General features: G+C 48.4%; 1 protein-coding gene across 2 annotated transcripts in view; it reads left to right on the plus strand.

The window, feature by feature from the left end:
• INPP5D (inositol polyphosphate-5-phosphatase D) overlaps positions 1-16,102 on the plus strand; it is a 129,952-nt gene that overhangs the window by 12,305 nt on the left and 101,545 nt on the right. For both annotated transcript variants that reach the window (XM_053597130.1, XM_053597131.1), the window contains exon 2: positions 3,612-3,675. In XM_053597130.1, coding sequence (XP_053453105.1) covers positions 3,612-3,675 — 64 coding nt within the window. The remainder of the gene's footprint in view (positions 1-3,611; positions 3,676-16,102) is intronic.

Genomic DNA, 16,102 nt, shown 5'->3' on the forward strand with positions numbered 1-16,102 from the left:
TTGCAGGAGCCGGAAAGCAGGGCGAAACAGCAACGCTAACGAGGGTCTTGCCTTACAGAGCCTGCTGTCTCTGTCTCCCTGCAGAGCTCACCACAGTAAGGGATGTTTCTGGCCCTGGTTGTCAGTGTTGATCTGGCTGGGATCGGTCATGCAGAAACAGTAATATTTATCTGAAATGATGAAGAAAGCACTGTGATGGTTTCCTCCTCCTTGCATCTGCTGGTCTCTCTACGGAAGTAAAACTTCTTGTGCTACACCAGGTTGACGTAATCTGGGAATGCCCAGCTGCTGGCAGGCAGCTTCCTGCTCTTATTGTCTGGTGCCCATCGGGTGGGCACCTCTTATCACCTAGCACCCCTCGGAGTCCCAAGGGAAATGTAAGCTCTCTTCGCTTGAGAATGGGACATTATCATTTCATGGCAGAAGGAGATACTGGGCCTGGGGCTGTCCCAGCCTGCACCTCCAACGGGCATATTCCTGGTCCCTAACTCTGAAATGCAACCAGTCACCAAAAGGAGTCTCGGCTGAGAGACTGCAACGTGTCACCAAACCAACCCAAAGAGCTCGGAAAGGGCTGGGAGTGGGGGGCATTGACCCTAAAGAGCAGTGAGCGTGGTGCCCAGGTTATGTTCTAGCTTCGTTTTAAGCCTTTTGCGTGTAAGAGTCTGCCTGTGTACATATACGCCTTACTTCTTTGAGCCACAGGCGCCGCCCCTGATGTTATTTGTATTTTAAAAGATATGTGTACATAGGCTTTTGGGTATGTTTAAAATTTCTGTGTGTACGCATGTGGGCACGTGTGTGTTATGTGTACACCCATGTGTGTTGTATGTGCACATGTACGCATGCCTGTGCATAGTGTGTCTACATGTAGGACTAGAGTGAGGACAGCTGCTGGAGTGTGGGGGAGGCCTAGTGGGTGCCCTCCTCCACCTCCCTGCAGAGACCCCCGCCCCACACGGGTCGCAGGTTGGAACTAAGGCTTGCCCCATGGGTTGCAGGCAGCAAGGGTGGTGGTGGTAGTGGGGCTGCCTGTTTTCCTTGAAGATCAAAGCTGATCCAGCCCCAGGGACAGCGTGTGCAGCCCTGTGCACTAGCAATGCAGAGTCACTGACATCTGCTAAGATGTTACTGTCTAAGGGGGAAGCATCATCTCTTCCTATTTCACTAGATTTTGAATTTTGATCTGTTTTAGTGATGTGGAACTGTTTCTTTGTTTCAACGTTTCTAGAACACCTTTGACAAAGCCATAAAGCCTTGTTGCCACACCTGATTAAACCAAAGGGGCTTTTCTTTTTTGTGCGGCTGGCGCTGTCTCTCTCTTTGTGACTCTATGTTCTTTCTTTCTGTCTACAAGCTCAACTCTTCCATAAATTAGCTGCCCTCAGCCAAATGAGGGGCTGTTCTCACCCTTGCCTCATTTGCATGCCTACAGGAGGAAATGTCACAAGAACAGAGCACTGAGAGATAAGACCAGAGCTGTCCTCAGCCCCTTGTTGCTCTTACCTTGCAGAGCTCTGCCCAGGCCAGGGGAGCAGCTGGGGGATGGGGAAAGGGGTTAAGGTGGGTTGGGGCCGTCACCGGGAGGGGAAAGATGGGAACTAAAGTGGTAGAGAACAAGAACGTTCCTATGGGAAAAAAAGAGATGTGTGGTAGTGAAATTACCCAAAACATCATCCAAAATTTTCTTTATGCACCCATCGATTCAAAAGCCATAAAACAAAATATGGTAAAATTGGCTTCATAAAATTGCAAAACTTCTACCCAGTAAAAGGAAAGAAAACAGTTGATGATAACTCGAAAATATATTGTATCCTATATCAGAGTCTTATACATAAATAAGCAAAAAAAGATACCAAAAAAAAAATCAAGCCAAAGACATAAAAAGAAAATCAAATTCATAGAAAAAGAAATACAAATAACTAAACATGAGAACATGTTGAAGAACCTTTCTCATAAAGAAAGGCAAATTAAAGCAAGCTATCATTTTCACCTCTTAGATTTGCAAAGATTAAAAAGTCTGATAACAGCCAGTTGACAGGGTGTGGGGAAATAGATGCTTTTATATCCGGTGAGTAGGGAAAAAAAAGGCCACAAGCTCATTGAAAGGGAGTTTGTCATCTCTATCAAGACAGAAATGGCCAGGTCTTTGAGTCTCACAACCTCCTTCTAGATCTGTGGTCACTAACAGGGGTCAACACTTGTACAACACATGATGAAAATGCTAGTAAATCATCTCCCACTAGACGGAGAAAGACCTCTAAGATTTTCTTTTTTTTCTTCTTCTTTTATTTATTTATTTATTTATTATTATTTTTTTTTGGTGAAAAAAAAAAAGAGAGAGATTTCAGAACAAGGTATTTAGTGTGATATTATTTGGGGTTTTTTCTTTTTTTTTTTTGCAGTTTTTGGCCCGGGCTGTGTTTGAGCCCTCCACCTCCAGCATATGGGGCCTACGCCTTACTTCTTTGAGCCACAGGCGCCGCCCCTGATATTATTTGTATTTTAAAAGATATGTGTACATAGGCTTTGGTGTATGTTTAAAATTTCTGAAATGATTTACAAACAAGAGTAGGAAATCTAAGAAGTGGGGCTCACGGGAGGGGGAAAGAGAGTTTCACTTTTCATTTTATATCTTTCTGCGTGTTTTTAATTTTTTTTGATTAGTGTACACTTTTAAAAATCTAGTTAAACAATAGCATGTGTAAGGGCTCCGTGAAGAGCCTGGGACCTGGGAGGGCTCAGTAGAGCTAAGATGAAGCGCTGGCTGGGGGCAGAGCAGGGCTCCTGTCTGGGGGGGCTCAGGCTTTCAAGGCTCATGAGAGCCCCCAGTGGAAGAAATGCAACAAGATGCTGTTGGGCCAGAGAATCGACCAGCAACTTTAAGAGCATAAGATCCAAATAACCTTCTCCAGACTCTTGACAGCTCTTGGCAGGCTGGGACTACCCACAGGTGATCCATTGTTCCAGGGGTCTCAGACTTGATAACTCCCCTTCCTCTAAAAGGTTTTAGGAAAGTCAAAAGTACTTCCTCCTTCTCACTCAGGATTTTGAACCAAAAGAAGGTGGAACTTCCAGAAAGACAAGGGAATCTGGGATTCCTAGCACAGCCCTAAGCTCACTCACCCTCCTGGGAGAATAACCCCATGGGTCAAAGTATCCAAGGAGAGAAAGCCACTTAGCAAGCCTTGCCTGAGACCCTTTCAGCAGCTGCCACCTTGCTCAGCCCCACTGGTTCTGGGTTCTTCTGTGACCCCCTCTTCCTTGCTCATTCTCCTGGCCAACAAGGCAGCCCCAGGGCAGAGGAAGCCCTTCCAGACAGTGGACTTCCTTAGCTCACACCCTGTGGCTGAAGTGTCCCCACCCAAGCAACCCCAACTGCATTTTCCTGGGGCTGCTTGAGTGCTGAGGGGTGGGTGAATTGTGGTGCTTCAGTCTAGGGCTGCTGGGTGGCAGGGCTCATCTCCATCCCAGAGAACGGTCTGCTCCAAGCTTTAAAGACTTTGTGCCGAGATTCCTTGGGCCATGTCAGGTGGTCTTGTTAACGAGGAAACTGGATTTTCCTGCCCGGTTCCTGCCTGGGTTCTAATGAAGTCTTTGATCTATTTCAGATATCGAAACTGTGTTTACACCTACAGAATTCTGCCCAACGAAGATGATAAATTCACCGTTCAGGTAAGTGTTGTATAAACCTTGACATCTGAACCTGACTTCAGCCTCTACTGGCAGGAAAGGAGTGGGAAGGAGGCAGATGAAAACACATGTCCCAGTGGCCCAGACATGAGGCCTGGCCGAGCTTGGCTCTCTCTCTCAAGTCCGGGTGGGGGGGTGGTCTGGTGGGTGAACTGTGACCTTCCAAAGTGACCATGCTCTGTGACATCATGAAACGGAAACACCAGAGGTTATTGGTGTCTGTGAGTGTGAGGAGGAAGCCAGGGTGAGGAAAACTGCGGGAGCTGAAGGACAAGCAGGTGTAGGTGGCTGTGGCTTGATGGATTATTGTCTTCAGTGCCCTTGAACGGGCGAGAGGAAGTGGCCCTGGAAGGAGAGAAGGGAGGTGAACTTGTGGGAGAACAGACCCTGTTTTCTGCCAGATTAGAAGATTAGGACGGAACAGCGCTTTTCAGTTTGCTGAGGTCTGTTCTGTCCAAGGCCGATGTTCCTGGCATCTGATTTCACCACATAAATCTAAATGCACAAAACTTACAGGTAAATTTAAATGCAGTTAAAGAAAAACCAACTGTGCCAACTCAAGCCTGGAAGACCACGCTATCATAGTTCGTATAGCACAGTGTTCTTCAACCTTTTTTCTCTCCCGCACACTTGAATCTATAGTTAAACTTCCATGGTACACTTCAATGATGTTGATCAAAAAAAAAGAGTGAAAAAAGAATATACTTAACCATGCTTTGAACTTCTTTCAAAATAATTTAATTAATGATCTTTAAAAATGTTTGCTGCGGGCGGCGCCTGTGGCTCAGCGGGTAGGGCGCCGGTCCCATATGCCGGAGGTGGTGGGTTCAAACCCAGCCCCGGCCAAATTAAAAAAAAAAAAAAATGTTTGCTGCAAAGATGGAGCACAATGGCTCATGCCTATAATCCTAGCACTCTGGGAGGCAGAGGCAGGTGGATTGCTTGAGCTCAGGAGTTCAAGACCAGCCTGAGCAAGAGTGAGACCCCATTTCTAAAAATAGCTGGGCATTATAGTGAGCACCTGTAGTCCCAGCTACTTGGGAGGCTGAGGCAGGAGGATCACTTAAGCCCAAGAGTTTGAGGTTGCTGTGAGCTATGACATCACAACACTCTACCGAGGGCAACAAAGTGAGACTCTGTCTGAAAAAAAGAAAAATTTTTCGCAGCACACTGTTTGAAAATCTCTGGTGTAACAAAAGCTTTGTTTGACCACCGTATATGACGATGAGAAGAAGACAGTGACGTGGAAAGGAGGGAAGCTATTTTATCCAGCTACATTAAGAGAACAAGGGGTATCTCTGGGAGGCCAAGACAGGTGGATCACTTGAGCTCAGGAGTTTGAGACAAGCCTGAGCAACAGAGAAACTCCATCTCTAAAAAAAAAGTAGCTGGGTGCAGTGGCAGGTGCCTGTAGTCCCAGCTATTTGGGAGGCTTGAGCCCTGGAGTTTGAGGTTGCTGTGAGCTATGATGCCACGGCACTCTACCGAGGGCAACAAAGTAAGACTCTGTCTAAAAAAAGAACAAAGGGTGGGAGGATCAAAGCAGGTGGCATTTCAATGTCCTTCGCTGAGGATGGAGTATGTGTGCTCATGTCACGCTCAGCCCTCAGGGACCATGGCAGGAGACACAGTAATAGGTAGAGTGCCCTGTCTGAGCAGAACAGCTGGATGACAGGGTTTGGGCACCATGTCACAGAGAAATGATGATGGGTCTGTGGAGGGAAGGTGGGTGTGGGGAGGGCAGGGCACAGGCACCTCCTCCAAACCCTGAAGGGGATGAGTCACTGTGCAGAACCAGGAGGCACTGGACTCAAGGGGCAAGGCAACAGGCGGGTCCCTGGGGCAAAACTCACCAGAAATGGGCCAGGAGGACAGCAGAATGCCTCTGGAGAAGACCCTTTCAGGAGCTCCAAGGAATCACTTCAACAAGCCAACCATCCAAAGGGAGCCCCTACGGGGCGTGCTTGGTCCAACTGAGGGGGCCATGGGGCTACCTGCCCGGGGTCTGCGGCTGCAGAGCTCCCACAGGAGATGCAGATTTGGGCGAGGGCAGAATTGTTCTAGGCTGTAGAGGTCAGGTTGAATGTCGCTTTTGGCTTCTTCCATGCTAGCACCCAAAGGGCAGCCACTGGAAGGTTTTTAGCTAATCTGGGATGCCTGCATGTCTGGCCTGGTTCTTGGTGGAAGTCACAGAGGGCAGGTGTTGGCTTGCCTGGGGGAAGACCCTCCTTTCAGTCACCAGGCAGATGTTCACCAACAGCGTGTTTGCCTCTTTGGGCTCCTCACCTGTCAGGGCCGTGGTGGGCCGAGGGAGGCCAGCCGGAGGTGGGCAGTTGGCAGCCTCTGCGCACCCTACGTAGTTTCCAGGTCTAGGCCTGTGTGAATGCTCTTGGCTGGGCTGGCGTCCCTGATAGGCAGTTTGCTGAGAGGAGTCTAACCTCTCTTAAGTTAAAAGTTGGTTGACGCTTTTGATCTTTTTTCCACTGTGGTTTCTTCTATTCCTTCAAAGTGAAGAAAACTTTAAGTATGACTGGGAAAGACGTGCCTTTGTGGCTTCTCATCAGGGTTTGCACCCGCAACCTACACACACACAGACCGAGCCTCGAGTCTGCCCTCATCGTCACACTCCTGCTGTGCCGGGTCCATCCTGTGACCCTGGAAATTGCTGCCTGTCCTGCAGCAGCTTCAAAACCCAGGGCCTCCTTGGGTTTGGGGGTATAAGGAACAGACTTGTCTGGGCTGACTATGCAGATGCACGGAGCACGTAGGGGAAGGGCGCTCGAGGCCCTGCACTCAGGGTCTACCGTGACTCAGCACCCCTCTGAGTCTGCTCTTCCCTCCCAGCAGGCTCTCTTCTCAGTTCCCAGGCTCAACAGGGAATCTGACGGGCTTAGCCCCCAAAGGCTTTCTCTGCATGTGCCACTCAGGCGCCACCAGTCCCAGTTTCTGTGTGAGCAGGCTGCCTGGGAGCACCCTTTGGAGACAGTGGCAGAGTCATGAGGGCATAGCGTGGCCATCTAAGGGCTACACCCAGCCAGGGCAATGGGCAGGCCATGTTTGCATGAGCGGTGTGGTCCTGCTGGGCATAGCTGCTCCCAACCCAGGCGCTGGGCCTGTGACCTCCTCCGTAGCCAACACCAGGTGACTAAGGTACAGGGAGCTGTGGGCCTAGGTGGCCTGCGGAAGTTTCCAGCTTTAAGGATAACACATACACCATCCTATCAAATTACACACACACACACCCCAATTAAAATGAGCTCAGAAGTCTTCTGAGAAGCCCACAAGAGCTCACACCCAATTACGCCAAGCCGGAGATCTTCCGAGGAAGCCTTAGCAGTTATTGATCACTGCTTATTTTAAGTCAAGTTCCTCTTTTCTTGTAGAGACAAAACCTCACACTCTTTTCTGAGCTTAGCCACAGTTTCTAAATAACTCATGCCTGACACCTGAGTCTATTTGGTGCCACCCAAGGATGAGGCTCCCAAAAGTAAGAATCTGGCTTGAATCATTGCCAAGTAAAGCACCAAAGGGCTTTACTGATTCTTATTTTAGTTACTTTAGCTTTGTCTTTTTTTTAAACAGTATTTCTTTATTTTATTTATTTATTTTTGCAGTTTTTGGCCAGGGCTGGGTTTGAACCCTCCACCTCTGGCATATGGGGCTGGCATCCTACACCTTTGATCCACAGGCACCACCCTACTTCAGCTTTTTCCCTGGGACTCCTGCTCCTGGCCAGACCACCAGAACTCTCCAGCTGAGCCTTCTCTCCTTGAGCTCTGAGCCTGTTCTGGAACTTGTCTGGGCCCTGGGACCATAGGGACAGGACCAGCCTAGGACTTTGCCTAGAGGGACAGCGGAGGCAGGCAGTGTGGCCTCTCACAAGAGCTTGGCCTCTTGTCCTTTACACGCTTGTAGATAACATTTGATCACAAATTACATTTAGTCCTTGGGATAAGTCATTGAGGTCCCTGGAAGGAACACAGACTCTTGTTCCCAGCTGGGAGCTGGGTTCGAGTCCAGTTTGGCTAACCATGTGGCCTTGGGCAAGGACCACCAAAAAACTCTGCTGAAAAGTGGAATCAGACACATACCTCCTGCTGCAGAGGCAGCAGGGTAGGAGGGGGGACAGAGAAGGGACTGGAGGTGCTTTAGAAGATTCTAGGCTGAGCCTGGGGGCAGGAAGGGGCGGCAAACTCCTGTGGCCTCAGTCCCCCTGAGCTCTGCTCTTTGGGCTGTGGACTTCCCACCTTCAGGTATCCCAGGTGTCTGAGCAACCTGTGGAGTCCTTAAGCAGTTGTTTAACAGCTGCAGTCACTCGGCAACCCTCAGGACTTTCTGGACTGGAACCTGCATCACCTGTTCTGGGTGTGTGCATGGGGGGTGCTGAGCACCACATGAGGCCAGAGCAAGGCAGGACAGCCAGTCCCCTCAGGCCTGAGTTTCCCACACAGAGAGAAGGAGTGTTTTGAAGCCTGGACTCCCTTCCTGCCTTGGAAAGGGAAGTGACCCTCCTCTAGAGGAAGAGGCCCCTGTCCTGAGCCGCTGACTTCAGAATGAGCTGTCGGGCTGCTGCTGCCTGTGAGTGGACTCTCCTCCCTGGGAAAGCAAAGGAGAGCTGGACAGGCCATCCTGATGCACCAACTCTGGGGTGATCAGAAGTGCCATGTAAATGGCTGCCTCAAACCCAAGGCTGCGGTTGAAGTCCGAGGGCCCCTCGGCTGCATCCTGTCACCCTGCAGCCCTTGCTCCCTGGCTGACATCTTCCCTCTAAGAGGAAAAAAGCAGGAAATAAAAACTGCCCATCGGGCTGGCCACATCAGCGTTCTCTGAGAACTTCCTGTCTTCTTTTGATGTTGAGATTGTATCCAGGGCACTGACCGTGTCAGTGAAGCAGTAGCGCCCCCAGGTCTCACCCCAGGTTTTAATGCAAATTAAAGAAGGAATTAGAATATATCTGCCTGGTAGACTCTTTCGTTATTCTTTCCCAATTGAGAAGAAAAATCCAGTAGCTCAAGCCATTCTGACGAGTTCCAAAGACGAGAGACTCAAGTCCCTGGTACTGTCGGTGGCTGTCACGCTGCTCTGGGCAGTGTGGCTTTTGCAGAGGGGAAAACAAAACAACTTTCTAAAACCCGTTCCGTCACAAGTGTCTGAGAGGGTAACGGTTGAGCCATTGTTATTAAGGGCAGGAAGCGAGTGGCAGCTGTTATTGTTCTGAGTGGTCACCAAGTGAAGCAAAGATTCCGTCTGAGCCGGGTGAAGGATGTGGCTGTAACTCACGCTTCCTGGAGTTGCACAGTGACAGGGCAGACAAGGCTCAGGTAACAGAAGCCCAGCACAACCAGGGCCACCCTGCCAGGACTCCACAGCCACGCCAAGGACAGTGGCCTCCATGGGGTTGGGGGTTCACTGTGGTTGGGAGGGTCTCTTTATGCCATGACAGCCACATTAAAGCCTGTGTTTTGATTTGTTTCTGCTGAACCCAGACTGAGCTGTTTTCCAAGTCTCTGAATATCCTAAAACATCTTCCCGTTGCTTACATATTCAAAAAGGAATTTGATAGATATAAAATTCTTGGGACCAAGTATTCCCTCAAAATCCTGCACAGGTGTTGCTATGACCTTTGGAAATTTAGCGTCACAAGTAGTCCCAAGAACAAAATCCAAAGGCCCAACTTATACTAGTTCCAACAGAGGGAACCGCTGTTTCCGAAGCTGGTAGGGATTTTTTTCCGGCCTTGTCATTTTCCTCTCATTGACAGTGCCTGGAATGTGTTCAGCTTGTTTACTGTACAAATTCAGATCTTTCTTTAACTTGAAAGACTTTTCTTCCGCTGGGCTTTCAATTAAGATTTATTCTAGTGCTTCTGATTTCTTCCTTGGAATCCCCTAAGAAAACCAAGGCTCCTCCCCTCCCCCCCAATCATCTAGAATTAGGGGATACACGCACCCTTGTGACCAGGCCACTCCGCTCCTGTGTGGCTCAGGATGTGGAACACTTTCCCAAGTATTTCAGAGAACTCTGGAAAGAGTATCCATGTTATTTGTCATTCCTACCTCCCAATGACTGTCTTTATTTTTCTCCCCATCCTCCCTGGCCATCTTATCCCTACTTCTCCGTGTTCCAGGCCTTCTGGCCCACCTTGCCTCAGATCCTGGGCCCATTGCCTCTCTTTGGTACCCAGACCAGCACAGAACTGACATAAGGAGACCAGGCAATAGGAAGCAATTGCAGCCAATGAGGCAAGAAAAGTGTTGTTTGCTTCTAGTAAAGGTCTGTTTGTTTCAGAAACAGATACAAGGATGAAACAGTCCCTTCTCTACCTTTGGAAGCTGTCATAGGATGTGATGGCTGGGGTGCTGCTGCCATATTATAACCATGAGGAGAGGAAGCTAGAGAGTGAGGCTGACAGGCAGATGGTAGAGCAGAAAGATAAAATGAACCTGGGTCCTTGAAGAAGCCATCAAATTAGGCCAACGGAATTAACCAGCTCAGGATCTGCCCTACTTCTTAACTTCCTGTTCTGTGAGTTAATTAATCCCTTTTTGTTCAAGCCATCAAGTTGGGGTTTTTTTGTTACCTACAGCTAAAAACATACTTACACACATACTCACGCACATAGTTATTCCAGGGGAATTCCAAAGAAGAAAATAAAAATTTTCAGTTGAGGTTTGGTGCCTATAGCTCAGCGGCTAGGGCGCCAGCCACATACACCACGGCTGGCAGGTTCAAACCCAGCCCAGGTCTGCCAAATAACAATAGCAACTACAACAACAAAAAAAAATAGCCAGGTGTTGTGGCAGGCGCCTGAAGTCCTAGCTACTTGGGAGGCTGAGGCAAGAGAATCGCTTAAGCCCAAGAGTTTGAGGTTGCTGTGAGCTGTGATGCCATAGCACTCTACCGAGGGCAACATAGTAAGACTCTGTCTCAAAAAAAAAAAAATTTTTTTTTTCAGTTGAATATCAAGTTTCACTATGCCAAAAACCCACAGCCATGGTCTGAAACACACAGCCCCTGCTGTGTCCCCTCCTTGGCTGTAGCCTGCATCCTGTCTCTGGGCCCCGTGCCCACACTGTCATAGACACCATTATGATTTTTCTGTATGTCAAACATCCTGGAGTTCAATATCTCTTTCTCCAATTCTAACCAGAAAAGGCACAAAAAAATCAATCAGCGTGTTAGCAATCTCTGTGCACTGGGGAGACATCTTGATTACTTGGTTGGTATAAAATTGTTTAACTTTTCATCTCAATTTCGCCCTTCAAGATCAAGTTCTGGGTCTAACCTTCATATAAGCAAGAGGCCGCTCAGAGTTTTACCAAACAGAAGAGAGTCTTTCTGAGAGGGCTTGCTGACAACTCCATACAAACAGCCACTCCATCCTTCATGGGCTGCTCCTTAACCCCTTACCCACCTTTGTTCTCTTTGTGATGCTTGTGACTATCTAATTCTATATATTTATCACTTGACTTATGTGTTGTCTATTCTAGAACTGTTCCTAGAACATGGCGGATGCTCAATAAATATTTATTGAACGAAATAATTCTGCTGCCACCTTAAAAAGATAGAAAGACAAAGCTGTAGGTTTCATTTAAAATTATGATTGATTTTGCCCTTTTCTGCACTTATCATTATTAAATTGAGTCTCTGTGGTGCCCCCCGCATCTACTGACTTGCCACACTTGCTTCCACGAGTTGGTCAAGTTCCCCTTTATTCTGAGAAGGGCTCTCTTTCTCCAGACTCCGCGTTGCTGTAACGCTCTCTGTTGTGGATTTTCATGGCAGCGCTGAGGTTTCATCCTGTTGTAAGTGCGCCTTACCCAGCTGTTCGCCTTGTATAACCGGCCAGGTCGTCAGTCTCTGCCCTTCTTCTCTCCTTGTGGATTTTCACTCCTGGGTCATGCAGACATGACCTTTATATCTCCCTGGGAGGTTGCTTATGTGTCCCAGGAGGTTTCACTAGTCCTGCAGCTGTGTTTTCGGAGAGGCCCTTCCACGTGTCTTGGTCAATGGAATGTCCTAGTTCCCTCTGGTAAGCAGCTTATTCTCTGGAGTTTGTTTCCTGGTCAGGAGTAGTGGGATGGTGGCAGTACTTCTCCAGGGACGTTTGAGGACTGAAAGAGATAGTTTATGTAAAGCACACAGCTCAGGGCCTGGCTCGTGACTCAGTGAATGACTATTTTAAAATAACGAGTAAGAGGAGAGGAGCGAACCCACATGAAGGGAGAGTTTCCGGGCAAAAGCCCAGGTTGGCTTTCTCCCTCTGCAGGCACGTGGGAGGGAGAAAGTGCTGAGATTTGGGGGACATGAATGACTCAGAATCCCAGCATCACAGAAAGACCCTCCAAGGGGGGCTTGGAGAGGAGGATGAGCGGCCAGGAACCCTGACTGCTGTGTGTCCTACCCCGGGAGCAAGGGTCGGGGCCTCTAGATCCAGGCCCTTCTCAAGAGCTGTGCCTGCTCACTGGGCCTCTGTCACCACCACTTTGAAGAACTGGGGAAAACAGAGGCAGGGGATGAGGGCAGTGGCATGTGTGTGAGATCCCACCACGCAGTGGTAAGACAGAGCCCTGAGGACACAGAAGGATCGGAGGGTCCCACAACTCCTGCCTGGGGCCTCCCATCCCTTTTGCTATTATTTACTGAGACCTTATCACTGCATATTCCTTCTTTAATTCTGGGAGGGAGGTTATTGTTATTATCATTATTATTACCAGTTTTAATTCGAGGAAACAGAAGATCAGATGGGGTAACACTGGTTGCTTGGCTCATGAGACTGGTAAGTGACAGGAGAGGCATGTCACCTGACCTGGGAGAGTGCCCTGGCTCTCTCAACATCCTGGGCTTGGCTCTTAGTCAGCACGGCGCCCAGCAACCTGTGCTCTGGGCTGGGGGGTGAGGTCCATGTGAGTCTGCTGCTGCCGCCAGGTTTGGCTACCGGCCTTTGCTTCCCCAACCATGGGGAAGCTGGCTGACCCAGCTCTGGCACCAGCTGTGGGATATTTGAGCCATTATCCTCATTGACCGAGGTGCAAGATGCAGCTTCTTTTGAATTCAATTAGTGTCATTGTCATATGTCCTGACTGTCCTTTAAGGGTCATAATGGCAGCTTGTAGATTCTCTACAGCTCATTCATTCATTCTTCAGTGAACACCAACTGGGAACTGTAAATATAACAGTCAGCCTCATGGACATGGTCCCTCCTTCCTGGCCTTTTTATTATAGACACCAATGAATGGCAAACAGTTTTCAAATTGTCCTCTGAACTCCAGATTTATACATCTTAGAGCAAAGGTGTTTCAAGAAACTTCTATAGTAAAAGGAGCTCCTCTTGAATGGGAAGGAGTAAATGGCCCAGAAAAGTGGTCTAAAAATCATCTGAAATGTTTGCTCCCCTCCTGTGTCTGCCAAACACATCTCCTCCTCTGCTACTGTGCCCCTGCCTTGTCGAGGGGTCAGCCCAGTGTCTTTCTCCCCCAAGGAGCTGTGGACGCCTCAGGAGCAAGGGTGAGGGTCTTAACTGCCTTCATGTCTTCCCCAGAGACTGGCACAGGACAGACATTCACGGCCACCCACCGAGGCCCAGGGAGGCTCAGCTTGAGGGCGGTGCTTCCACTTACCACTCAGCGCTCACAAAACTTCTTCCAGGTTGACCTCAGCCTCCCTGCTCTGGCAGAGGTTTACCTCATTGTGAGGAATCCCAGAGTAGGATGAGTCAAAATTTCCCTTCAAATATTGGATTAGTTAGTAGGTGATCAGTTAGCCATTTTTACAAAGAACTTCTCCATGAGATAGTAGTGAGTTCCCCAAATCCCTTCTTTTTAGCTATTTCTGACTGTCCAAGTCAAGAGACTCTGGGAGGCTGATGGCCATCAGAGTGTCCATCCCATCTCTCTATGACGTTTTTGGTCCTTCATGAGTGAGCGGAAAATGCTCCGTAGTCTTGAAATGTAGAAACATGTTTTCCAACATCCAAATGTCTCTCACAAACGTGTACCAGTAAGCGCCTACAAAGAGGCCTCAGCATCTCACATGGAGAGAGGGACAGGACATGAGGAATAGTTACAGCCTCTAAAGAGAGAAAACAGACACTCGAACAAGAAGATTGGACATTATATTCAAAAGTCTACAAGAAGGGTACCAATGGCTGCTTGGGAAACAAAACAACAGAGCAGCTCTCTCCTCCCAGGAAGACTTTGACAAGACAATTATCCCTGAGACACTAAACTTCTCCTGCCCCAGGACATTTGCATCTGCCCTGGCCCTGTGCCAGGGACTCTGTCCGCCAGATTACCACGTGGCTGGCTGCTCCCATCTAAATTCATGCCCTGCCCCTGTAGCCACGACACACTGTACTCAGCTTATTTTTTTCACAGCTATCATCACTGCCAGCTGCAGTAACAAATAACAAACTGAGCAGATTAAAGCAACACACATTTATAATCTTGCTTTTTCTAGGAGGTCACCGGCATTCCTGCATTCATGGCCCATCCCACCATCTGCAAAGCCAGCAGTGGCCACTCAAGGTTTTCTCATGATGCTTTTTCCAAAGTTCTGACCCTGCTTCCCTCTTTCCCTCATGAGGACCCTTGTGAGTGGACTTGGACTATGTGAATAATCCAAGATCATCTCCCATCTGGAGATCAGCTTCCCCCCAGTCCACAGGCAGCCCTTCTGCAGACTGGCTTTCAGGGCTGAGGACAAGGTGTTTATCCGTTTCCCTTGGAGTACCTTGAGAGTTTTACTATAAGAAAAGAAGCAAGCTGGAAAAAAGAGCATCTGCCTCAGGAATGGGTAATTAAGGATAAAAATATCCCTCGAGGCTCCTGGCAATGGAAAATGGAGACTGCTTCAACTCTGGGCCCGTTGGAACCAGGAAGCCGTTTGAAATATAATGATTAGTGCAGGTTTTTGTACCAATGAACCTGCACGATTATAAACACCATCTATATCCAAGTGGTGCCAAAAGCCATGTGGCTGGTTCTTGAAGGGGAGGAGTTTCAACTGAGAGGCCTCTTAAATACAGGACCTTTGTTTGGGGTGAGAAGGAAAGGAGAAATGGAAACGGGGAAGGAGGCGAGCTTCCTCTATTGCATGTGGCAGGGGAAATGGCAATTTTCAAGGCGAATGTTCAATGTGGGGGTGGAGGAGGACTTGGAAACCCCCCAACAGCATCCCCTTCTCCCTCAACCTCCCCCACCTCCATCTTGAGACAAACAGAGCCAGGCCAAGGAACCCTAGGCCCATCACTGTCTCTGGCTCCCAGGCACCCAGGGGTACCTTGCAACCCTCACCAGCCCCCAGCCCGTTCTACCCCCCAACCCCAACCCACACTTTACACCTGGAAAAGCTCCATGGATTCCTGCTCCATAAACGAAGATGTAGGTAAAATAATCTTGACCCTGAGGTGAAAGTGATTACACAGAAAGAAAAGTTGACTAACAAGTCCTGGGAGAGTGCTCCGGGAGGTTTATGCAGCCTGGCAGGCGACTTAATGCCTCTCTTGTCAAGCTTTTCCTTTTTTGGACTGAGGATTACCGCAGATCAGTATCCATCATCTCTGCTTTTTTCTCTTAGGAAAGTTGTGACGGTGAGGAAGTTCAAATCGAAAATATGAAACAGAAGTAAAATCCCCTGACATTGAAACTAGCTTTTCTTCCTGGGAGACTATCAAATATGTTTATGTTTCTGTAAAATTTAAATTTAGAACCTCTAATGTCTTTGGCATCTTAAAAAATAGTCATAAATTGGGTGGAGCCTGTGGCTCAAGGGGTAGGGCGCTGGCCCCATATACTGGAGGTGGTGGGTTCAAACCCAGCCCCAGCCACCAAAACTGAAAAAAAAAAAAAAAAGTCATAAAGTCTTTACGTTAACCCCTTGAAAGCTCACTGAAGCATTCTTTAAAATGACTGTCCTCTGCTATTTTGGGGTAAAAGAGTTTCAAAAACTTGGCAGTCAGATCATGCCTGGTAAGCTATAGAGAACTGTGCACAATTTTAAGTTTGCTATAACTCCCTTTGAAAATGATTGGGGATGGCTGGGTGTGGTGGCTCATGCCTGCAATCCCAGTACTATGGGAGGCTGAGGCAAGAGGATCACTGGAGCTCATGAGTTTGAGACCAGCCTGAGCAAGAGCAAGACCACCGTCACTACTAAAAATAGAAAAACTAACTGGGCAATGTGGCAGGTGCCTGTAGTCCCAACTACTTGGGAGGCTGAAGCAGGAGGATCACTTGAGCCCAGGAGTTTGAGGTTGCTGTGAGCTAGGCTGAGGCCACAGCACTGTAGCCTGGGTGGCAGAGTGAGACTCTGTCTCAAAAAATGTAAATAAAAGTTATGGGTGGGGGAAGAATTTTCTTTTAAAAAAGAAAAAGAACAAAAACATTATTGAAGATGTTGCCTAAGAACA

Source organism: Nycticebus coucang, chromosome 7, assembly GCF_027406575.1.
Source record: "Nycticebus coucang isolate mNycCou1 chromosome 7, mNycCou1.pri, whole genome shotgun sequence".
In the NCBI taxonomy this organism is placed as follows: Eukaryota; Metazoa; Chordata; class Mammalia; order Primates; family Lorisidae; genus Nycticebus; species Nycticebus coucang.